Below are 23,362 nucleotides of genomic sequence, written 5' to 3'. Positions count from 1 at the left end.
CGTCAAGCATATAGTACAAGTTTTCATTGTTTATGTTTAAATCACTATATGTTGAATGCATATAGACTACTAATATGTGGAAGGTTATGTTCATTGAAGCGATCAACAAATATATAGGCCACTGCCTAATCATTTCTTTAGAAAAGAGCTTCCCTGTTCAATGCACAGATAGTAGCATCACCTACCATCAAGAGATCAGCAAGAAAAATGGGCCAGATTTACTAATGAAAATGGATTAGCATGAATAGTGTTCTAGAGTCAGTTGAAACTCTAGCATTAAATGTAGCTGGTTGAGTCCTGTTAGAGAATTAGGATCACGGGTATCTGTTGAATTGCTTCTTCATCGAAATGAAGCAGCAGGATGTACATGCAGAACTGCAAGTAGGATATACATATGTGTGGCCTGTGAACAGAGAAAACTGTAGCATGTGCTAGTTAAGCACTGCCCTCCAGAAATCATGAAATAGTCAGAGAAAATAAATAAATAAATAACTAATATTAAAAGGCTCAAATACTTGTTTCAAATGGAAATTAATTTATAACTTTTTCTAAATGCATTTTTCTGGATTTTTTTGGTTATTGTTCTGTCTCTCACTGTTCAAATAAACCTGCCAACACGTGTCTACCTACTTGGGTGAAGACACGTGTTGGTAGATCAGTGGCTGCTAAATCATCCAGTAGAAGACAAACTACTCTTCTAACTGCAAGGCCTGCAACAGCAACTGCAACCCGGACGATCTGATATCCTTGTGTTGGCGTTGTTTCCACATCATCATAATTAATGTTGTTCCAGGTTCAACATTGCAAGTGACCAATCACCTTCTTGTGACGTCATACTTCTGCGACTTCGAAATACCCGCCTCTGTCTGTCAATCCAGCGCACCCGCTTCACTTGCGAGAAACCGCCGCCTGTCCGCCGAATTTGAAGTCCTTTTAGGATACTTTCCTTTAATAAACGGTAAGCATTATACATATGTTTCTCACTTGGCTTGCTGTTTGTTTGCTAGTGATACTTGACGACAGCATTAGCTAACCAGTGTTCTCTAGACCAGCGTTCCCCAACTTTTTTGGTGTTTCGTGGCCCGGGGGTTGGGTCAGGCAAACATAAGTGAAGAGAATCTGGACTAAAAGGCCTAGACTAATGGTTGTGTGCTGAATCTATGAATCAAACTATCACCTGGGAACACAATTAACTGGTCCATAGCTGTGAAACTGGACATGAGTTCTTGATTCTATGGAGATTAACAGTAATCCAGAAATTTACAAATTTGTCCCTGGGACATCGCGTAAATGTTGTCCCTGGAACATCATGTAGAAGTTGCCCTAGGACATCGTGTAGATGTTGTCCCTGGGACATCATGTTAAAGTTGCCAGAGACATACCATATGAAAGTTTAGCTTCTTTTAGCCCCTGTTTGTTTTATTTTATTTTATATATATATATTTTTTTTAATATTATATTTAATATTTACATTGTATTGCAAAAAACCCCAAAACAAGTTAAAATGAATTAATGAATATTGACTAATTAAACCTTCGTTATTTTTCCACCAGAAATGGACGACATAATTAGAAGAAGTGTTCTGAATGACGAAAAAAAAAGAACTGGAAAAGACACACAACTTTGTGTGCATGTGTCACAATGCCAGGAGGACCCATTCAGTGTTGTGTTAGAAAAATTGAACTCATTAACCCTTCATGGACATTATAAATGTTTAAATGTTGCCTCAGGTAAAGACAGGAAAAGAGACTATTACAAATTCAACTGCATCAGAGCTGGGGAAAAAAGTCGAAACAGCTACAGAGCAGTGGGCTGTAAGGCCTATGTTTCATTTAAAGTACTCAAATGTTGGAAAGACCACACAGTCATCGTGCAGCGTACATATGATAAGCATGATGGGCATGATCCTTCGGACCCAAAAGACGCACATTTCAACAATATTTCCAGTGATTTGAGGAGGAAGATTGAGGAACTGCTTTCCCTTGGAACTAAGCCAGCCATCATACTAACCGAATGTCATAAATGGGCCAAAGAACATGGACACAGAGATCTTCACAACAGAGAGCATTTTGTCACACCACGTGACATTGACAGTGTTAGAACCTGCATGATGAGGAAGAAGCACTTTAACTGTGGAGACAGTCAAAGTGTACATACCTTACTTAATGGAAAACATCAAGAACATGTTCTCTTCTATCAACCATACACATCTGACCAAGAACTAATGATTGTTTTGCAGACACCTGTAATGAAATCAAACATGGAGAACTATGCAAAACAGTTAGTATTTGTTGACACCACGCACTGCGTTAACCAGTATTCATTTCCCTTATTCACACTTGTTGTAAGAGATGATCATGGGCATGGAGTCCCTGTGGCCTATGCTATTGTCAGCAACGAAAGTCAGAAAACCCTGGAAACTGTTCTTGGAATAGTTTGTGAGCATTTCCCAACTTCCCCGAGGTAAATAATACATTGACAGCTATTAATTTTGAAATAATTCCTTTTCAAAAAAGTTATAACATGCCAGAATCTAATGCTATAGCTGCAGCATGGGCTGCAAAAAACTTTCCTTTCCAGTTGTTAAAGTTATTCCTATAGGCTGTATGCAGTATTTTATATTTATTATTATTAACCTTTATTTAACCAGGAAAAGTCCCATTGAGATTAAAAACCTCTTTTGCAAGGGAGTCCTGGCCAAGAGGCGACAACACGTTGAAATTACAAAGTTACATACATATTATAAATAACAATTACATTTTAAAAACATTTTTCTCTGGCTCTCTCAATCTGGACTTAAAAGCATTTAATGAAATAAGATCTGCTATCTTCCAGTCTTTTTGCATCATGTTCCATGTGAAAGGGGCAGCATAAGTAAAAGCCCTCTTTCCCAGTTCAGTTCTGGCAAATGGAACATTGAGCAATAAAAGATATATCTACTTGTGAGTTGAAATGTTTAATTTGGCATTGAAGTGGTGCTTTGAGATAGCAAAAACATTTTCATACTGTTTAATCTCATTTAGTGTTTTCTTTTTTTCTGTAGAGCATTTATGGTTGACAAAGACTTTGCGGAAATAAATGCTTTGCAGAAGGTTTTTCCAGAGTCAGCTATCCTTCTATGCTGGTACCATGTCTTGCAGGTAAACCACATTGTTTTCTTTTCACGTTGTCTAAGATGCACCTGAAACACATTTTTACAACAGGGTCCTGTTGTTATGATTTGCCTCATTGTGATATTCACCTACTCAGGTTAATGAATATAAAGGGATAAAATGTTGAGTGACTATGTCCATCCATTTAAGACCACAGTGCACTCATCTTCTGGTGGCTGCTTCCCAAAGCTCTTTTTGACATTTAAAAATATGTTTGCCTGGTTGATTTCTGTAATGCACAGGTCCTCTTGTCCAGTGAGTGACAAAGTTATTTTTGGACGTCAGCTTTCTTTTATGCTTTTTGTACAGCTGCTCCTCTGTCTCTCTCTCCAGATTAACTTTTTTTCTCTTACATTCACAGGCTGTTAATCGATGGCTTTCAAAATCAGAGTCCGGGGTCCATGGGCTTTCTAACACCCAAAAGAGAAATGAAATCATTTCTTTCTTTTGTAAGCTGAAAGCTTGCACATCTGTAAGTGTAATTTGTCTATTTCACATTTTGATTTCTTGATTACACTAAGAGCATAATAACTTTCAGTTGCTAAAAAAAGTTACAGAGAGATACAAAATAGATTTTTGAAACAATTTCTAAAACTGGCTTCTTATCTTGCTTATCAAAACAAGTACTTAAGCTGTGCAGACCATCATTGTGTCACCCACTGTGCAGTAGAACTTGTGAGTGGGATTCTTTCACAGACAGATGCTGAAACCAAATATGCTTATAGGTTTAGTGTTCCTTCTTAGCCATTGTAAGGGAAGAAATAATTGCTTCTTAATACAAAAACACGACATATTATTAATAACTTAAAATTCTTAATGTTATTCAATAAAAGGAAAAGGGCTTCAATACATAATATTAAAGATTTCAATAGGTCTGTTAAATGGATTGAAATATATTCTGTTGCATCCAATTCTCTTAGGAGGACGACTTTAAAGCCACATCAGCAGAGTTCTGCCAGACATTTAAGCAATACCCTTTGGTGTGCCAGTATTTTCAGAAGCACTGGGAAGGCATTGGCCACATGTGGTGTGACTACGGCCGTCGCTTCAGTCACGCTCGTTCTGAAACAAACAATGTGATTGAAAGGTGTGATTTATTATTTTGACCTCATTCGATTGTATTGCTGAAAAAAAGATATTATGCTTTAATCCAAGAGGCTAAACTGAGTAGGTTCGTCATGTCATTGCCAGAACAGGTTTTAGGCAAATCCTTTAAATTCTAGCAGCGTTTTTTATGTTATCACAACAAAAAACAGAGTAGGTGGATTTGCCTAAATCAGCTAAACCGGCACAGAGCATTCCTTTATAAAAGACGTGTGCAATAGGTATTCCAATTTTTAAAAAATAATACAGTCTTGATTAAAACTTTAAATTCCTTCAATTACAGTTACTAATCATTTCAAATAACTGTTTTTCAGATTTTTCCACCGCCTGAAATACCAGGTTTTATCTGGCTACAAGAATAGGCGTCTGGATGATCTGATTGAAGTGCTCCTAGGGAAGGCCGACGACTACTTCTCAGTCATAAAAAGCCTGCAAGATGTGGGCCGCATGAAAAACAGGTTTGCTGACACCTTGTCTCAAGTTTCAGACTCTGCTTCAAGACTGATGGAAAGTGGTTGGGCTCTTAAAATTACAGTCAAGAACAGCCATGGAGTTAATGCATATCAAGTCCCATCTGAGTCAAGAGAAGACATGGTGTATGATGTCTGCCCTGTTGAGTCCTACTGCAACTGTACATATGGCTTACGAGGACTTCTTTGCAAGCATCTAGTGCTACTTGCAAAATTAGCAGAGGCTGACAATGACATCTATCCAAACATGGAAACAGACCTTGGCAAGAATTGCAGTGAAAGAAAGGCATTACTTTGTACACTGTGAGGACTTGAAAGTGATAAAAATGCCAAGTTTGTTTGGAAATCTGTGTTTTTTTGCATCGGCTGAAACACTTCAGTGCACTTGTTGTACGTTCTCTCACTATAACACATGTGCTTGCCTGAAGGTGGCTTGTAGCCATTTTAAACAAATGAAAAACTCTCTGAAAAGTCCTCTATCAACTTTGAATGACACTCCTGTAGTTGAAAGCACAGACAAAAAATGCACAGAAGGTGCAGTTGGAAAACTAAATGCTGTTTTAGACACAGTTAAACAGTGGGCATTCATTCCAGAGGGTATTACTGCAATGATAGATGAACTGCATACAAATGTCTTAAAAACAAAACAAGTAGGCAAAAGTATATGCCAGTACGAAATAAAGACGACAGATAATGCACGCAAAATTAGGCCATTGTATTCTAGCAAGAAACGTTCGGCCAGCATCGACATTCCAGCAGTCTGAAAATGAATGTGAACAGTCGATAACCACTGAAAGGGAGACATCCTCTGGAGAAAATGAAAACCTTTTGGAATACAAAACAAAAAAGAGAAGAGTTAAAGCTAAGTATATGCACAAGTAGACTTTTGTGTGACATTTCAAAGGGACTGCATCCATTACTTCTGTTTATTGAAACCTAAAGCTGTCTTAACTTTCTGCCAAGGAACAGATGAAAAGAAATTGTTTGCTCTCTCAAGCAGTTGTTATTTATGTGTGTTATTCATTACTTAGGCTTGGTTGCTGTTTTTGATACAAACTCATCTGTGCCCATTGTAATATTTTCATATGTTACTATTTTTATATTGCTATGTATTATAAATAAAGGATTAAATCACAAATCAAATCAAATCACTTTTATTGTCACATCACATGTGCAGGTACATTGGTACAGCACATGTGAGTGAAATTCTTGTGTGCGAGCTTCACAAGCAACAGAGTTGTGCAAAATACAATAATGTAAATGTAAATTTTGTAATGTATTTGAAAACATTATTAGAAGCCCACAACCACAACCAAAGCAGACATGACGCCAGACCACCAACCTCTGACTCTCTCCCCCACCGATGTAGGAGCGGTGCTGAGCAGGATCAATGTCCACAAGGCTGCAGGCCCTGATGGCATCCCCGGGCGTGTTCTCAGAGCGTGTTCTGAGGAGCTTGCAGGAGTGCTGACAGACATATTCAATCTGTCCTTGGCCCACGCTGTGGTACCGGCCTGCTTCAAATCCACCTCCATCGTCCCGATACCCAAAAACTCCAACCCATCTTGCCTCAATGACCAGTAGCACTCACCCCCATCATCACTAAGTGCTTAGAGCGACTGGTCCTAGCACACTTCAAATCCTGTCTCCCCCCCACCCTGGACCCCCACCAATTCGCATACCGCCGGAACAGGAGCACAGAGGATGCAGTCTCCATCGCACTGCACTCTGTCCTCTCACACCTGGACAACAACAACACCTACGCCAGAATGCTGTTTATAGACTTCAGTTCAGCATTCAATACAATCCACCCCTCACAACTCATCAGGAAACTGACAGACCTGGGCATCAGTTCCCTCATCTGCAAATGGTTACTGGACTTCCTGACCAACCGCCCCCAACATGTCCGGCTGGATAACCGCTGCTCATCTACACACACACACAAGGCTGTGTGATGAGCCCTTTCCTCTACTCCCGCTTCACCCACGACTGCAGACCTGCTGATGGTTCCAACACCATCATTAAGTTTGCAGATGACACCACGGTGATTGGCCTCATCGGTGACAACGATGAGGCCGCCTACAGGGAGGAGGTGGATCGTCTGGCTGAGTGGTGCGACAGAAACAACCTGCTGCTTAACACCGAGAAGACCAAGGAGCTCATCGTGGACTACAGGAGGAATGCTGACCCACATCCACCCATCCACATTAAGGGGACGGCTGTGGAGCGTGTGAGCAGCTTCAAGTTCCTGGGAGTCCACATCTCCGAGGATCTCACCTGGACGACCAACTGCTCCAAGCTGGTCAAGAAGGCTCACCAGCGCCTCTTCTTCTTGAGGACTCTGAGGAAGAACCACCTGTCCTCAGACATCCTGGTGAACTTCTATCGTTGCACCATCGAGAGCATCCTGACCAACTGTATAACAGTCTGGTACAGGAACTGCTCTGCCTCGGACCGGAAGGCGTTGCAGAGGGTCGTGAAAACTGCCCAGCGCATCGCCGGAGCACCACTTCCTGCCATAAAAGACATCTACAGGAAGCGGTGTCTGAAAAGGGCTGGGAAAATCATCAAAGACCCCAGTCACCCATCACATGGACTCTTCACCCTCCTGCCCTCTGGGAGGCGCCACAGGAGCCTCCGGACTAAGACCACCAGGTACCGGAACAGCTTCTTCCCCACAGCTGTCAGACTCCTGAACTCTGCCTCCTGACATCTGACCCACGTTAACACATGGACTGAACATACACACACCCACAATGGACAACTGTACCCTCAAACACACAATAATAACATGGACTGAACCACCACTCACAGCCACTAGCACTTTATATAGCCTCTGTAGAAACTATCTACACCCTCACTTATCTTAACTGCACTACTGTATAGCTCTGTGTAAATAATCATTCTGTACATTCGATAATTTTTAACCTACAACTGTTTACAACTTGCATAGTTCCCATTTCTGTATAGCTGTATATCCCAGATTCTGTAAAGTTATTTATTTCATATTCTGTATAGTTTTTCATATTTATATCCTGTTCATATCCTGTACATAGCTTGTACTCACTACAGCCTGTACATACTTATAGTTATAGAATATTCACAACATACTTCATACCGTGTACATTATAACATACCATAATAGACCCATTTCTGTAATATACTCACATATCTATATTATTGCTAATATATATTGTAATATATCTATATCACTAAAGCACTTCTGGATGGATGCAAACTGCATTTCGTTGCCCTGTACCTGTGCATGTGCAATGACAATAAAGTTGAATTCTATTCTATTCTATTCTATTCACTTAAAGGAGCCTCGCTGTGACGTAATCGACCTTCACATGCGGCCTCCGAAGGACGCAGGGACACAGCCCTCCTGAGGATTACCCAGAATCCCTTGCTAATCCTAGTGGGTGCAGGGCGACATTTGACACTGGGTGGCGCTATTGTGCCAGGATGTAACCCTTTAAACCAGGGGTGCCCAATCCCGGTCCTCGAGAGCTACCGTCCTGCAGCTTTTAGATGCATCCCTACTCCAACACAGCTGAATCAAATGAATGGCTTGTTATCAGGCCTTTGCCAAACACGATGGCATGCTGAAGAGGTAATCAAACCATTTGATTCAGCTGTGTTGGAGTAGGGATGCATCTAAAAGCTGCAGGACGGTAGCTCTCGAGGACCGGGATTGGGCAGCCCTGCTTTAAACTCTATTACATGAGCATGTGTATTTTGCGCATTAGCGGCCTGGACTTCTGCCTGGAGTCACGTGACTTTTCATTGAAGGGGCACGTGCGCCGGAGCTTCAGCTTCAAACGGACCATCACGAGCAGGAAGCGGCTCCCATGGCCTCTCCACTGAAAGTGTGCATAGTCGGGTCTGGAAACTGGTAAGCGCTTATGATGCTGACGTTGTTGCCGGACGCGGTGCTGCAAACAGGTTGTTGCATCTGTCGGTGTGCGGAGTGTCGTTAGTGCCTACCTGGTTTGTAAGCGTCCTCCTGGAGTCAGCTACGAGGAGCTGGAACAGAGCTTCTTCAGCATAAGCACAGTGCTTTCCTGGTCGTGTTCCTTTTTAATTTCATATTAACTGGTGATGTTAGTTTAAGTGTTGCATGTTTCAGGTGACACATCCGGAAGTTTGCCTTTTTCCAACAGCTGTCCCCTCTGTCTGCCGGCATCCTGCGGTTTGACATATGATACAGGGCTCGCTGAAAACAACAGCTAGTCTGTAGTTAATATTGACACGTATATGAATTTCCATTCTGTTCTGACAGAAACACAAATTATTCTCAGCAAAAAAAAAGTTAATTCGATGTTTTATTCCGCTAAACCATAATAATGTGGTTCGGTGAGATAAATCTGAAGCCAACATTTACCCCTGACACCAGCTGAGTGAAGGGACCTCGAGCTTACCTGCATCCGGGTCACTCTTTCAGCTGTTCATTTAAAATATGCGCACAAGTTCACTGGTGATGGTCAGCAGCCTGCTCCATAAACATGAAACTATGGCGTTATGTTGTGAGCCCCTCACAAACAAATAAAGAAATGTGCCATATGCTTCATGAGCACAGAGGGAGGGCGTGCTGGACATCAGTCAGCATAGAAACAGACCAAAACTTTAAGAACCGGGTTTGTTTGATTTGTTTCCTGTAGGCTGTAAGTAAGTGTTGTTTATTTCAGCATGAAACACGCGCCGTAGTAAGTTCAGGGACTGATCCGTGTGGTAACTCGAGCTTCAGTGCCTACAAGTGTCTCAAAGTTTGATGTGACTAAAGACTGAAAATGTCACCGTCACCAGTTCATACAAGCCTGAGTGCATGTCCATGTCAACATGACTACAGGTAACATTACAAAACAGTGTTTTCTTCAAAAATAAATATGTTTAATGAAGCCTGCTGATTGGACTTGTACAGAGTATTATAGTTCCCAGATTGATTATGACGCCACTGACCGCATACACTCACCACGCATGACCAGAGTTTCTCATTTGACTTGAGGATAAAAATGTCAAATGTTTGTTTGTTTGTTTTTAATTGAAATGTAAGATGGTAAAAACAGTAACAGTGGGCTTAGTAACTCAGCTATGGCTGTCAGAGTAGACTGATGTCGGGTCAGATTGTGCTTACACTGGGAAACAAAAGCAGAGTTTTGTTATTTTATTTTCCCCATAAACCTTAAAAGGCATCAGTGGCAGACTCTGCTATAAAATCAGTGAGCGTGTTACAGCCCATCAGTGTGGTGTTTAGTGAACAATAACCTTCCCTTTGTCATCTCTGGACTCTTAGTGCATGTTTTCACCTGTGTAACACCTCGATCAGAATCTGTTTTGTTTACATGAAGCAACAGTAGGATCGTGTTCCCGGACAAGAACACTAGCACACCTCCTTAATCCTTCATATGCTTAATCACCTCTCACACCAACTCTCTTCCACTCGAAAAATTCACAAGAATGAAGCTAACGAAGTAGTTTAGGATGGTCCAATTGATTAGCTGACTGAATGATTAATTGATCAATGCCTTGAAACATCTAGAAATATTTGCTGATCTGTGTCTTTGTTGCAGGGGCTCTGCTATTGCCAGGATTATCGGAGATAATGCCAGGACATTGCAGCATATTGCTACCACTGTGAAGATGTGGGTGTTTGAAGAAAATATTAATGGCAGGAAGCTTAGCGACATCATCAACACTGAGCATGAAAACGTTAAGTACCTTCCTGGATACAAACTACCAGAGAATGTGGTGAGAAGTAGTATGATGTCATTCTTTTGCTGAGCTCATTAAACTCTGCAGAGCACTAAAGCTGCACTATACTGCCAAAAGTATTCACTCACCCAAGTCATCGAATTCAGGTGTTCCAGTCACTTCCATCAAGAACCCAGGCATGTAGACTGCTTCTGCAAACATCATAGATCAGTGTGATGATGGCATGCAACAAGGCCGGTCATAAATATCCTCTTTATCAAATATTCCACAGTCAGCTTCTAGTGGTATTTTAACAAAGTCGAAGCCTACCACTCAGCCACAGAGCAGGGTCAGCGCACAGTGCACCGAGGTCACCGGCTTTCTGCTACAGGCCTCCAAACTTTATGTTGCCTTCAGATTAGCTGAAGAACAGTGCATAGAGTTCTTCATGGAATGGGTCACCATGGATGCTGTATCCATCACCAAGCACAATGCAAAGCATCCGGTGCAGTTGTGTAAAGCACGCTGACCTGAACTCTAGAGCAGTTCACTGGAGTCACAAATCGTGCAATGATGGACAAGCTGGCGTTTGGTGGCTGCCAGGAGAGCGATACGTGTCTGACCGCAATGACTGCAGTGTCCATATCGACATGGTTGAGAGACTTTGGTGTGGAAGAACTCGACTAGAGTCCTCACCTCAATCTGACAGAACACCGCTGGGATAAATTAGAGTGGAGACTGCGAGCCAGGCCTTACATCAGTGTCTGACTTCACAAACGCGCTTCAGGAAGGAGGTCAAGAATTTACGGAAGCTTGTTTCTGCCAGTAAAAAAGAAAAATGTATCCATAACTCGAAATTTTGAGTTACCTCTGCCAGTCAGTAATCTACATGAATGTCATTTTCATGTTACTTGGAAGGATATGGCGCGCTCAAAACCGGAGCGCAACAAATTGGCGCCTGCGAGAATTCGTTCGCTGATAGTGACGCCACGTGATTCAGCTAATAACACAAGGCTTTCATCATGTGTGAAGCCAGGCTGAAAATAGTCAGCAGTTTGTGCATTCATGACTGGCTGTAGTACTGGTAGCTTAGCATAGCATTTGTAGCTGAGGGTAACAAGGAAAAGACGGCATTCACGTAGCTTACTGATTGGTAGAGTTGACTCGAGATTTGGAGAAAATAAGCACACTACGAAATGTGGAGATCCTTCTCGTTAAAGCTGAAGCTGTTATCGTTGCAAAGGGTTGGATGACTTTCTATTAAACCCTTAGATTAAGACTGGGGTGTCACCCCAGTTCATGTATGGCTGAAGACAGACGAGTGAATATTTTTGGCAATATGGTGGAAGTGTGTAACACAGTACGGTGGGGAAATCACCCAGACTCACAGGATTATTCAAAGCCTACTCAGCTTTGAATTGAATGGCGCTTCTGTCGTCTCCATAGGTGGCTGTACCAAAGCTCTCTGATGCTGCTATGGGAGCTGACCTGCTGGTGTTTGTCGTCCCTCATCAGTTCATTAGGAAACTCTGTGATGAAATGGTGGGCTGTGTCTCTGCCAGAGCTCGAGGAATCACGCTCATAAAGGTAATGATGCCCATTTCACCGTCTCGCTATCTCACACTCCACTGCTGCTTTTAACTTTCCAAATTCTGCAGAGCAAAGACCTGACACAGGATCTGAGCCGTGCATACAAACTCAGCTGAACATGCCCGGAGTATCTTTGTTATGTGGATTTGCTTCTAACAGGATCCCTAATGATCAGGATAAGCGGTCACATAAAGCTGTTTTTTGGTTCATATTGCCAGTAAGTGTCTCCAGCCATCCATAAAACACAGCGAAGGTCTTTGGGGTAGTAAAGGTGTAAGGACATTTGGCACACAGACTGCAGTAGCCAGGGATCCGGTGATGTGCAGTATTCATTTTGTGATCAAATATGTCGACAAAGTGAGCGTGTGCGCTGAAGAGTGAGTTTGATGTTTGGATGCCTCTCTTCCACAGGGACCCCCCAACATTCTGATCCAAGCACTGTAAACAAAAACACACTAAACTCAGAGTCCAGTGTTTGTCTGTTTCAGTACTCATGACGCATTCATGGCTGTGTATTGCATTAGTACATATTTTGAGCACATATTTTGCAGGGCAGCCTGTAAGTGCTGCTGTCAAAGCTTTGGCTGCACCCTGGAGCTACGTGGCAGGCAGGAAGAGCCACAATACAGCACTTGGAAAATGAGAAGTAAACTCACAAGCAGTCTTTTAATGTTACGCTTATACCAAGTACAAAATAATATAGATCAAAAACAAGGAAACCAAAACTACAGATCTTCTGTGAACCAGCGCTAAGAAGGGCAAACCAAGCGTCCCAGCAGGTCTCACTGCCTGTCTTGTCTGTCATACATCCCTCCTGGCACGTATCCACCTACTCCACCCTGCCTGCACTCTTCTTCACCTCTCTTTTGCACTTTTCCATGTGTCTCTTTCATTCGCATACACTAGTCATCACATGACCTGCAACACCTTCACCTACTTTTCTGTCACCCTCAGCTGCCACGTAAGATCCCACAGTTCCTCTCTTGGTGCCTCTTCTTTCTCTAGCTCCACAGGGTCACATCACAGGCGTCCATCAGCGTACTCAAAGCAAGCGTCACGTCTGTAGTGCTCTTTCTCTGCATGAAGCCACACTCCCCTTCACTGATCATCACCTTTAACCACTCTTTCCCATACCTCCATGGTATCTGTCTCAGGCTTTATCCCTCAGTAGTTACTACAGCTCTGCACATTACTCTGTTCTTAAAAACTGGTACCAGTGCACTTCTCCATTCCTCGGCCATCCCCTAACCAAACAGTACAATTTGAGTGTGTAACACTGTTGTTTCGAAGTCTTCGATCTGTAGTTACAGGCTGTTTGTAGCCTGTCCAAATTTGGCACGAGTGTCATTTTTTGCATTTGCCATCAACATGTGTGACTCATTTGGTGACACTGAGGTCTATTAACAAATTTCTAGGCACAATAAGGGGTGTAAACTATAACGCATGGTGGAAGTAGATCATATCTATGTGTTTTGTGGATGCTGTGGTCCTACTGGGCTCATCAAATGCTGATCTCCACAAACCCCCTATCATCAGTCAGAACTGGTACCTCAGAATCCCACGTCATGGCTCTGAAGCTGAAAAGACTCCAGGTTAGAGAAGAATTGCTTCCTCTAGTCAAGAGCTCAAATATCTCTTGTTCACAAGTGGGTGAACAGGTGAGTGTGAGATGGACTGGTTCATCATCTGCAGTTATTTGGACTCTGTTTTGGTAGAGAGGGTGCTGGTGAATGTGTTTGGCTGCAAGCTGTGGGTAGTGACTGGAAGAATCAGGCTACATCAGAAATTAGCTTCATTTCAAGGGCTTAGCCTTGGGGTGAAGAGGTCAGTCAGAAGGAACATATCAGGGGGAGGCTGGTTTCCTCCCTTGACTTTCTGCATGCATCCATCTACAGCATGGGTATAAGCAGCTGTGTCCTTTATGGCTCATCCTGTATGCCATCGCTCATCCACCACCGCCCCTCTCATTACTGTCTCAGGGTATATATGAGGGTCCAGAGGGCCTGAGGCTGATCTCTGACGTCATTCGTGAGAAGATGGAGATTGATGTCAGTGTCCTGATGGGAGCAAACATCGCCAACGAAGTAGCAGCTGAGAAGTTCTGTGAATCCACCATCGGTGAGTAGAATCCACGTGGAAAATGTTATTCAGTAGATTCTATTACTGCCTGCTGTAACTGGCATGTTGTGGATTTAAAAAGAACAAACGGGACCTGGAAGAGAAGAAATGTGTTTTGTTTTTTTGTCCCCTTGGCTTGATTGGATGGGAGTGTAGGGTCTCTGCCTGGTTTAGGAAGCAGACTCATACTGGCAGAGTTCATACTGGGAGATGGTGCGTGATCTGAATTTGAGTCAGCGTTCTGAATAAAGTGCGTGCTAGCAAAGATCAAAATTGTGTAAAACTGAGCTGGAAAACCATGTGGAGCTGGAGCTGGGAGATGCTGTGGGCTTCATGGCATTCACACGTTGTGTAATAATGTAAGGACAACATCAGATGGATTCGTCATTAATACATATAAAGCTTCAGAAAAGTCTTTTAAAAGATGTATTTGTTGCGGATCATGAGTAATGTTCCCAGGCGAGTCTTTAGTTGTTTTTTCTTAACTTAGCTTTAACTGGTTAGCCTGGAATTTTCTGGATTTATTGTAGGGCTGAACGATTATGGAAAATAATCTAATTGCGATTTTTTGCCCCAATATTGCGATTGCGATATGCGATTATTTTTTTTAAGGTCTTTGTCTTCTGTATTATTAAACAAAGACAAGCAATACATCATAGTATGGCCAATACTATATTACATTAATTTTAAACTGTTCTTTCCTGGAAGACAGACCTCTGTTATGATGACATGAGGTGATGCATGAATTGATGACTGACATTTTTATTTAACTTCTTCAATCACAACAGTATATTTGAACATACACAATAGTTTATTTTTAGCTTACAAACATCTGAGCATAAAGTGCTGACAAGGAACCCTGGTGTAAACATTAAAATGAAAGTCAGTACAATGTGCAGATTGCAGAAATATACATAAACAAAATCAGTGGCTTTACCACACTCAGTTTTTCGACATCTGTGAACTACTAGACAGTCATTCAATTAAAAAATAATATTAAATAAATAAAACTAATAAATAAAAAATACACACATCTTACTGATCTCTGCAGTCAGTAACATTACACATAAAGTGCAAACATAATAGCAATTGTATAAACACACACACAAACACGCCTTTAAAGTTTAAAGCCGTGAAATTGGACGGTCTAGTTCTGATTAGCGTCACCGCTGTCTCGGTGGAGTTTAATAAACTCGGCCGTCTGCTTCTTGCTATCTAAAATATAACCAGACACTGGTGTAAATTCTCGACTGTCTCATACTTCTGTTTAATAAGTTTTCTGTTTGACGTTTAGTCAGCTGTGTGAAAACCAAGGAGGAACCCACCCGGGGGATTAATAAAGTTTTATTTTATCTAATCTAATAACTTTAATCTCAGCCAAACCGATTTACTCACGAACAAACAAAACACCGAAAAAAGCCCAACAATAACATTTTTAGGTTGTCTAAGTGACTTATATATTACGTTTAACCCGAGCAGCGAAACTCCGCGGTGATCTGAAAATGATGTGCCGGGAGTTGTGCCGTTCTCGGCCGCATCAGTAACCCTCGAGCTCCCGGCTAGCTGTCGAGCTGGTGGGTAGCAGACGCCTCTGAAAACGTCGAAGCACTTTTGCAAATATGGGATATGTTGATAAACCGAGCAGATATTTGATGTTTACACAACTACTTTCTCGCCTGAAAATATGTTAAAAGTTTATTTTGTGACCCAGAAAGATTAGTATGAGTAATTTTAAAACTTAGTAGCGGCCGCCATTGCTGGAAACTGGAGTTTGGCTGGGCCGCGCTATGAATTCTGGGATATGGTAGTAATTTGGACAGCCTTCGGCGCGTCGCTGTGACGTAATCGGTCTACAAATGCAGCCTCAGGAGGATGCAGCCCATGAATTTGGACATGTCCAGAGTATAATCGCAGCCTTTGCGGTTAGAAAATTGCACTTGATCATGTCGCGATATTATCGCAAATGCGATATATCGTTCAGCCCTAATTTATTGCCATGTTCAAAGTTCTCCAAACTCAGCCTTTGCACCAGAAATCGTCTTTTTGTCACTTATTTCATTTAATTCCAGTTTCAGTTTTCTCAGATTGCTAACTATATGTTATTGTGGTGAAGGTTTTTTTTCATTATTTTTCTTGTTTTAATAGTAAAATATTATTCTGTTACTACTTTTCCTGCTTCCTTTAAACGCACAGTGATATTACTGGACGCTCAGTGTTTACACTGCCTGTTCTTTTGTGAAATAACTTGCTCTTTAAGAATATCTGCTCATTGGTGGTGTAACTCCTTTGTGTCTCTGAGAGACAGACACCAGTCTGAGTGTCTGTGATATCCCTCATAATGGAGCTGCTAACTAAAAGTAGTCTAAGCAAGAATCTGAGTGCTGTTCTGGTGAAAAGAAGTCCCTGAGAGCTGAACGATGTAAAGCCAAGCATCACAAAGACCAAAGTTACTCATTTATTGTTCGAGCATGTCTGTAGACTCCCTGTTGACTGCTCGGGAGCCTCCTTGGGTGGATTGGGAACAGGACCTTGCCAACCAATAGCTCCAACAGCTCTGTGCTTCATTAGCAGGAAGCCAAGCCATGCATTAGCAATTAGGGATTAATCATCTATTCAAGGCTATTTTGAGAACTGATGAGCATAATGGTCAGTAATGCGATAAGACAGTTTCAAGTTTACCTGTTCAAATAAATTAGTAATTAGTGATCTGGCTTATTTGTATACTTGAGCCTAAAGATTATACTTGGATTAGACTGATTTCCACATCTCCTGTGATTTGTCCGTCCATCCATCTTCTGGGGCCAGGTACGGTAGGCAGCAGCCTAAGCAGAGAAGCCCACACCTCCCTCTCCCCGGCCACCTCCTGCACAGTGTCCTGGGTCTGCCCCGGGTCCTCCTCAGAACACCTCACCCGGGACATATTCTTGCCAGACGCCCGAACCGTCTCAACTGGCTCCCTTCTGTCATGGTCCTGAGTTTGGTGACCCAGTGTTTGTTTTGGATTATTGACATGCTTTATTTCAGCGAGTTCTGACCATCAGATCGTGTGTGTGTGTGTGTGTGTGTGTGTTAGGCAGCAGGAATGTGGAGAATGGTCTACTGTTCAAAGAGTTACTGACGACTCCAAACTTCAGGATCACAGTAGTGGAGGATGCTGACACAGTGGAGCTGTGTGGAGCTTTGAAGGTAAACACTTACACATGACACTGAATCAAATACTCTATAATCACATGGCTACCAGCACGGTCTCTCTGTAGTTACTGTCGACTGTAAGGATGTTTGGAGTCTAAATGTCTGTGTAACACTGAAATGTGAAACCTTTTGCTGGTAAAGAGGCAGAACCAGTGTCTGTGGTTATGAAACCAAACTGTCCTTCGTTCCATCTTGAAATATGATTCGACGCCTTCGCCGGGACTTCTTTTGTCATATTTTCAATGGGTGTCAGATATGTAATTGGCCACAGGTGTTGACTGCATGGAACCTATGAATAAACTGATATTCCAAATGCTCTGTGGTTTGGTGAATGCAGCGTCGATGATTTTCATCATTTTATACTATATGTATATATTTTTTTAAGAGTAGTGTTTAAATTGGAGCATGGGTGCACCAACACACTTGAACAGTCGTGTTAATAATGAGCTTTATTAGGTGTGAGGTGATGCACTCATCAGTACATGATTTTCAGTCTTCTGTTAGTTGCATTGAGAGCTTTACATCATTTTCTAAATGTGTGTTTTTGTTTTGTTCATTGCTGGTGAAGAACATCGTTGCAGTGAGTGCAGGTTTTTGTGATGGCTTGCAGTGTGGAGACAACACCAAGGCAGCTGTGATCCGTCTGGGCTTGATGGAGATGATAACCTTCGCCCAACTCTTTTCTAAGAATGGCGTGGTTTCCACATCGACCTTTCTGGAGAGCTGTGGTGTGGCCGACCTCATCGCTACGTGCTATGGCGGCCGCAATCGACGAGCAGCAGAGGCCTTTGTTAGAACAGGGAAGGTATGTGCACCGTCACGTTTGGTTGTTGTAGTGTATCTGCTCTCTTTCCTCATTACGCATTACTATGTAAAGCTTTATTAGCTCGAACTGTTTTTGGTTTGAAATGACGAACTGCTTTTTAATTGTGCACTTTCTTGTATTTTCTTCTTGTCACACCTGCTGATAGAGCATTGAAGTGCTGGAGAAGGAGACTTTCAATGGTCAGAAGCTCCAGGGTCCTGCCACCTCAGCTGAGGTTTACCGCATCCTCCAACAGAAGTGCCTGGTGAATAGGTCTGTAATCAAGTTTCTTTGTCTGTCTATTGTATTATTTTTTTTTCTTTTTTGACATGTAACGCAGCTCTGTGCTATATTTTGACTGTAAACTACCTGTCAAAAGTTTGAACATTTATTGGTTTGTCTTTATTTTTACTAAGTAGCCGCCCTTTGCTTTGTTGACAGAGCTGCAAACCCTCATCCTTCTCTTAATGAGCTTCATGATGCAGTCACCTGAAATGGTTTTCCTCACAGGTGTGCCTGACAGGGTTCATTGGTGTAATTTGGGACCATCAGTTGTGTTGTGCAGCAGTCAGGTTGGTACACAGCTGACAGCCCTGTTTGACAGAATCAATCAGCTAAGTAAAGAGAAATGACATCATTACTTTAAGAACTGAAGCTCAGTCCAGAAAATTGCAAAAACTTGAGGACGCCCCAGGAAAGGAAGACCAAGAGTCGCCTCCACTGCTGAGGATGCATGCATCTCACCTCAGTGTTATGTCTTTTCGGGTTCTTTAAATGAACAAACGGGGTCGGGTCAGTTTAGCCCCTTTTACTCAGCATCCGCATTTATGACGAAGGGCAACAAAGTAGAATGGCTCATTTTCGTGGACAACCAGCGTGAGCCTTGTGTGAAAAGGCAAATGTCTAACCCAACGTAAGGATGACAGAAGGAACCCACAGCAAATATATTTAATCAAAAATAGCCAGGTCAACTTCTATTTCTGTTACGGACTAGTAACATTTCTGTCCGTGAAATTTACCCATTCGTTATCTCTACGGGAATCCTCCATCACTCTAATTATTACCCAACATCATTTGCCCTTCATAGTCACTGCAGCGTGACATTTCCAACAGTAGGTGGTGCCATCGTCCCATTTAGCAGGATGTAACTTGAACCATTTTTAACTATGTTACACATGGTTCCCACTGTGAAGCATGGAGGGGAAGGTGTGATGGTGTGGAGGTGATTTGCTGGTGACACTGTTGGGGATTTATTCAAAACTGAAGGCACATTAACCCAGCATGGCTACCACAGCAGCCACATGCCATCCCATCTGGTTTGCTTTTACTTGCACCATCATTTACTTTGTTTGAATATGACAATGACCCGAAACACGGTCACCTGACCTAAAGCCAGTGGAGACGGTTTGGGATGAGATGGAGAACAAAGTGAAGGCAAAGGACCAACGAGTGCTCGGCTTCTCTGGGAACTCCTTCAAGACTGTTGGAAAACTGTCTCAGGTGACGACCTCGTGAAGCTCATGGAGAGAATGAAGAGTGTGTGCAGCAGCAATCAAAGCAAAGGAAGGCTACGTGGAAGAATCTCAAATATAAATATGTTATTTCACACTTTTGTTTACTAAATAATTCCACATGTGTTCATTCATAGTTTTGATGCATTCGGTTTGAATCTACAGTGTAAACAGTCATGAAAATAACGGAAAACCATTAAATGACAAGGTGTGTCCAGACTTTTGACTGGTAGTGTATAACAAGTACAGAGCTTGAATTAGGGATTTCAATTTTAGTATCTTTACATATAATTGGGAGCAGTGGGGAAATGCCTCAAAAATACGCATATACATAAAATGGTGACAGAGGGACCCTTAGGCCCCTCCTCGATTCAGAGATGGTCTTTCCCTTTTCACGTAAATGGCCCCTTGACTCTGCGCTCAGGATAGGACAGATTAGATGATTAGATCATGTCTACATGATCTAAAAGCAGATTACTTCAATCTTCCTGAACAGGATAGGGTAAGTATCAGTCCCTGATATGATTCACACCTACTGTACTCTGTGCGCCTGGCAGCACAAGAACCAGGCTAACCAAAGGTCAGAGAGTCCTGATCCCCCAGAAGGGACTGGCCCCCATCCAACTACCAACCAATAGCCTGCCTCAGCACAACAGCGACGCTGCTGTCAGGCATCATAGCAGGTGATATGGTTGGAGATTTATTAAGAATTTAAGATGGATCTTAACCAGAGCTCGTGACCACAGGGATATAAATAAACTAGTAAATCAACAGCTTCACTTTTATGTTGAGATCTTTCTTCACCACCATGGACGACATCCGCCTGTCTGTCAATCTCCCAGTCCACTCCTCCCCTCACTCGTGAACAAGACCCCAAGATACTCCACTTGGGGCACCAGCCCCTGCCTTCTTTGGTGACAACCATGGTCTTGGAACTGGAGGTGCTGATTTTCATTCCTGAGTGGTGGGCTGCAGACCACTGTGAGCTGGAGCTCACCACTAAATGAAGCCAACAGAACCGTGTCCAGGCAGACTTCCCAATATAACTGCCAGAATCAGTAACAAAGATAAACCCTAGCGAAGTCCAACACCAGGGGAAGAAGCCTGACTTACCGCCACCGGTGTAGTCCAAGCTCTCGCTGTGGTTGTACAGGAACCATGTGACTTGTAATAACAGACCAGACACCCCTTAGTCCCTCAGCACCTGCCACTGAATCCCTTAAGGAATGTGTCGAAATTCCTTTTCCAAGTCCACAAAACACATGTAGACTGGTTGGGCAAACTCCCACGTGCACTGGAATGTCCCTGACTTGATAAAGAGCTGGTCCAGCATTCCCCTGTCCAGGACAAAAACGACATTAATGAATCTGGATTCTTGCTTCCAGTGCCCTCACCTGGACTTTCCTGGGGAGGTTGAGGAGTGTGTTCTCTCCATAACTGGAGCACAGCATTAAGTCCTCCTTACCAAAGAGTGGTTTAAGTGCCTAAGTGACCTTGCCCCCGGTGACGGGCGTCATCCCTTTCCTCACAGAATCTGCTTCCTGTATGGAGGTCATGTCAGTGGGATTGAGTAGATGCTTGAAATGTGACGGCGCCATTTCTCCCCCATGTGGTTCGATGGCTACCACAAGCCACCTCTCAGCCGCTTATTATTATTATTATTATTACTACAACTACACACTTCGAAAGGATTTGAACTATTTTTAAACGCAGAAATAGGTAATAAAGAACAAACTCTCCCTAAACTCATTGAAGTTACTGTAATGAACCGCACTAGGATTCTACGCTGAAACAAACTGAAATATGTTACTGGGTCGTTTTGAGATCGTAGAGATGGTCATACTTTGGCTCATCAGTGTTTAGAACTTTCTTTCTGACTTTAAATTTGAATTTATTTACTTCTGTATTGTTGTTGTTTATCTAGTCTATATACGTTTGTTACATGTGAAATTAATAACTTGAATTTTCTCTTTTCTGCTTTGTCAAGCTCTAACTCTGTCCTTCCTCTCTCCAGGTTCCCTTTGTTCACAGCAGTTTATCAGATTTGTTTTGAGAAGAGGCCAGTCCAAGAAATGATTTCCTGCCTGCAAAGCCACCCAGAGGACATGTGATCGCCTGGTGCGTCTCAGGAAGCTGTTGTTTTTCCATTGATCATTTTCATTCTAAGGTGAAGTTTGCATTAGGTTCTTATTCTGTCAAAAACAATCCCCAACAGCTTTAAATAGAACACCCATAAAATAAAAAGTCCTTTATCATTTCAATTTGTACAAACTGTCAGAAAAAGTTCTTCCAGGCTTCCAACAGTGTAGGATGAAAAATAAATCCCCGTGTTAAAACACAACAAAGACTGACTCTCCCACTCAGTGTGTATCCATGCCAGCCCTTGAACCACTGTCACATATGAAAACGAGGTATAATCTGAGCTTCAAAACCATGGAACAAATCACCCAATAACATCTATATAAGTGAAATTGTGTTTTAGCGTGGGCCTTTTGTGGCAGCTATATTTGTTTTTGTTACCTACACGACCAACTTCACATTTTTCTCGGCAGGTTGATTACCAAGCTGCCCACGGTGCTCCTTAGACTTAAAACACAACAGCACGCACAAGATCAGCTCTGGGTAGAGCATGTGTTTGTGTGTGAGCCTTGTGATAGGAATAGGCTGGGAAACAGATGAATGGATAATGAGCTTGTGTGTCTTTAGCTGTGATACTTCAGTGTGCTGATGTTGCAACCTTCTCAGAATTCTGCTGTTAATTTGTTGGAATAAATGCCACTCAGACTGATTTCTCCATGTTTTATCTAAAAGTTTTCATTGTTAATCTTGAATCGTGTCATGAGATGGATAATAGGTTACAGGTTACCATCTTTTAAAGGCTGCATTCTGTGTTTTTGATTTATTTTTGAAAGATTGTCATTAACATTTGTCTCAGTTTGTGACCAAATATTTCTGGAACCTTTGCATTGCAGTATGTTTCTGTTTCTATCAGTGATTTATCAGATGTGTCACATATCAATAAGCAGTTGTGTGCTCATTAACATTGCTACCTTGCCTGTCAGTGGCCACCAGCATGGTCACTTTGACACACTGCATCCATCACACAGCAGAGGGCGATGCGCTTCAGTCACGGAGAAAATGTCTGCATTTCAATGTCTTTCCAGCTTCACTTGGCTTGTGTTCGTTCAGGTAAACGTAATGAATGGAAGTGAAACAAATAATTAATTTTGCTTGATCACATGTAGCACTAGCAAACCTTTGCCTCTTAAATTGATTTTGCATTAACAGACTAAACTTGAATGCCTTTGACAAAACCAGCACTGGCTGTCAGGTAAACTGTCCACGACACCTTTAGAGTTGCAGCAGGAAGCTACCCACTGAGGAAACATTAGTTACATTTTTGTTGCTATTCTGAAATAAAATATTAGAAACTACACTAAAGTGTTAAGTCTGAGTTGTGGAACATTGAAAGGGGCCCCTTTTGAAATTTCTTTAGAAATTTTCTTTTATTAATATTTTTTAAAATGACTGCAGCACAAATGTTTGACACCACTGTCGTTAAGACCTCTGATGACCTCTGGAATGACTTTAAAATGATAGCGGGACAGATGATGATTTTTGCAGCACAAACGTGGTTTCGGCTCCATCAGCACAAACGTTTGACACCACTTGAAGTAGACCTGGGGTAAAATTTGTAGTACTTTTTTAAAAGTATAAGCTGATTCACTA

The 23,362-nt window shown here is 42.2% G+C and overlaps 2 protein-coding genes across 6 annotated transcripts; both read left to right on the top strand.

Annotated features, from left to right (window-relative positions):
• Nucleotides 1–935: 935 nt before the first annotated feature.
• Nucleotides 936–5,497, top strand: LOC308405934 (uncharacterized protein). 2 transcript variants are annotated; one of them, XR_013973422.1, is made up of 5 exons: nucleotides 936–958; nucleotides 3,044–3,140; nucleotides 3,514–3,624; nucleotides 4,073–4,239; nucleotides 4,571–5,497. XR_013973422.1 is itself a non-coding variant. In XM_080896743.1 (5 exons), exons 1-5 carry the CDS (start codon nucleotides 1,556–1,558, stop codon nucleotides 5,031–5,033), a joined length of 1,746 nt encoding a protein of 581 aa, XP_080752869.1. In that variant the 5' UTR covers nucleotides 1,525–1,555; the 3' UTR covers nucleotides 5,034–5,497. The 2 variants fall into 2 exon arrangements, 1 of the variants encoding a protein (XP_080752869.1); XM_080896743.1 differs by lacking the exon at nucleotides 936–958 and adding an exon at nucleotides 1,525–2,463.
• Nucleotides 5,498–8,225: 2,728 nt separating this feature from the next.
• On the top strand, nucleotides 8,226–22,422 carry LOC308405444 (glycerol-3-phosphate dehydrogenase 1-like protein). Of its 4 annotated transcripts, XR_013973334.1 has the most exons (10): nucleotides 8,226–8,621; nucleotides 10,297–10,474; nucleotides 11,864–12,004; nucleotides 13,987–14,125; nucleotides 16,931–17,093; nucleotides 17,203–17,311; nucleotides 17,886–18,122; nucleotides 18,289–18,395; nucleotides 18,564–18,694; nucleotides 21,648–22,422. XR_013973334.1 is itself a non-coding variant. In XM_080896104.1 (9 exons), exons 1-9 carry the CDS (start codon nucleotides 8,578–8,580, stop codon nucleotides 21,742–21,744), a joined length of 1,176 nt encoding a protein of 391 aa, XP_080752230.1. In that variant the 5' UTR covers nucleotides 8,227–8,577; the 3' UTR covers nucleotides 21,745–22,422. The 4 variants fall into 4 exon arrangements, 3 of the variants coding, with proteins under 3 accessions (XP_080752230.1, XP_080752229.1, XP_080752231.1); XM_080896104.1 differs by lacking the exon at nucleotides 18,564–18,694 and having other exon boundaries at nucleotides 8,227–8,621; nucleotides 10,297–10,435; XM_080896103.1 differs by lacking the exon at nucleotides 18,564–18,694 and having other exon boundaries at nucleotides 8,230–8,621.
• Nucleotides 22,423–23,362: the final 940 nt, after the last annotated feature.

This window comes from Rhamphochromis sp. 'chilingali', assembly GCF_963969265.1.
Source record: "Rhamphochromis sp. 'chilingali' genome assembly, chromosome: 11".
In the NCBI taxonomy this organism is placed as follows: Eukaryota; Metazoa; Chordata; class Actinopteri; order Cichliformes; family Cichlidae; genus Rhamphochromis; species Rhamphochromis sp. 'chilingali'.
This window is presented reverse-complemented; position numbering and strand designations above follow the sequence as displayed.

Coding starts and splice junctions, on each gene's coding strand:
- LOC308405444 (XM_080896103.1), top strand. CDS start 8,578: ATGGCCTCTCCACTGAAAGTGTGCATAGTCGGGTCTGGAAACTG. Junction 8,622..10,296: donor ATAGTCGGGTCTGGAAACTG/GTAAGCGCTTAT, acceptor TCTTTGTTGCAG/GGGCTCTGCTATTGCCAGGA. Junction 14,126..16,930: donor GTTCTGTGAATCCACCATCG/GTGAGTAGAATC, acceptor TTCTGGGGCCAG/GTACGGTAGGCAGCAGCCTA.
- LOC308405934 (XM_080896743.1), top strand. CDS start 1,556: ATGGACGACATAATTAGAAGAAGTGTTCTGAATGACGAAAAAAAAAGA. Junction 3,141..3,513: donor GCTGGTACCATGTCTTGCAG/GTAAACCACATT, acceptor TTACATTCACAG/GCTGTTAATCGATGGCTTTC. Junction 4,240..4,570: donor ACAAACAATGTGATTGAAAG/GTGTGATTTATT, acceptor ACTGTTTTTCAG/ATTTTTCCACCGCCTGAAAT.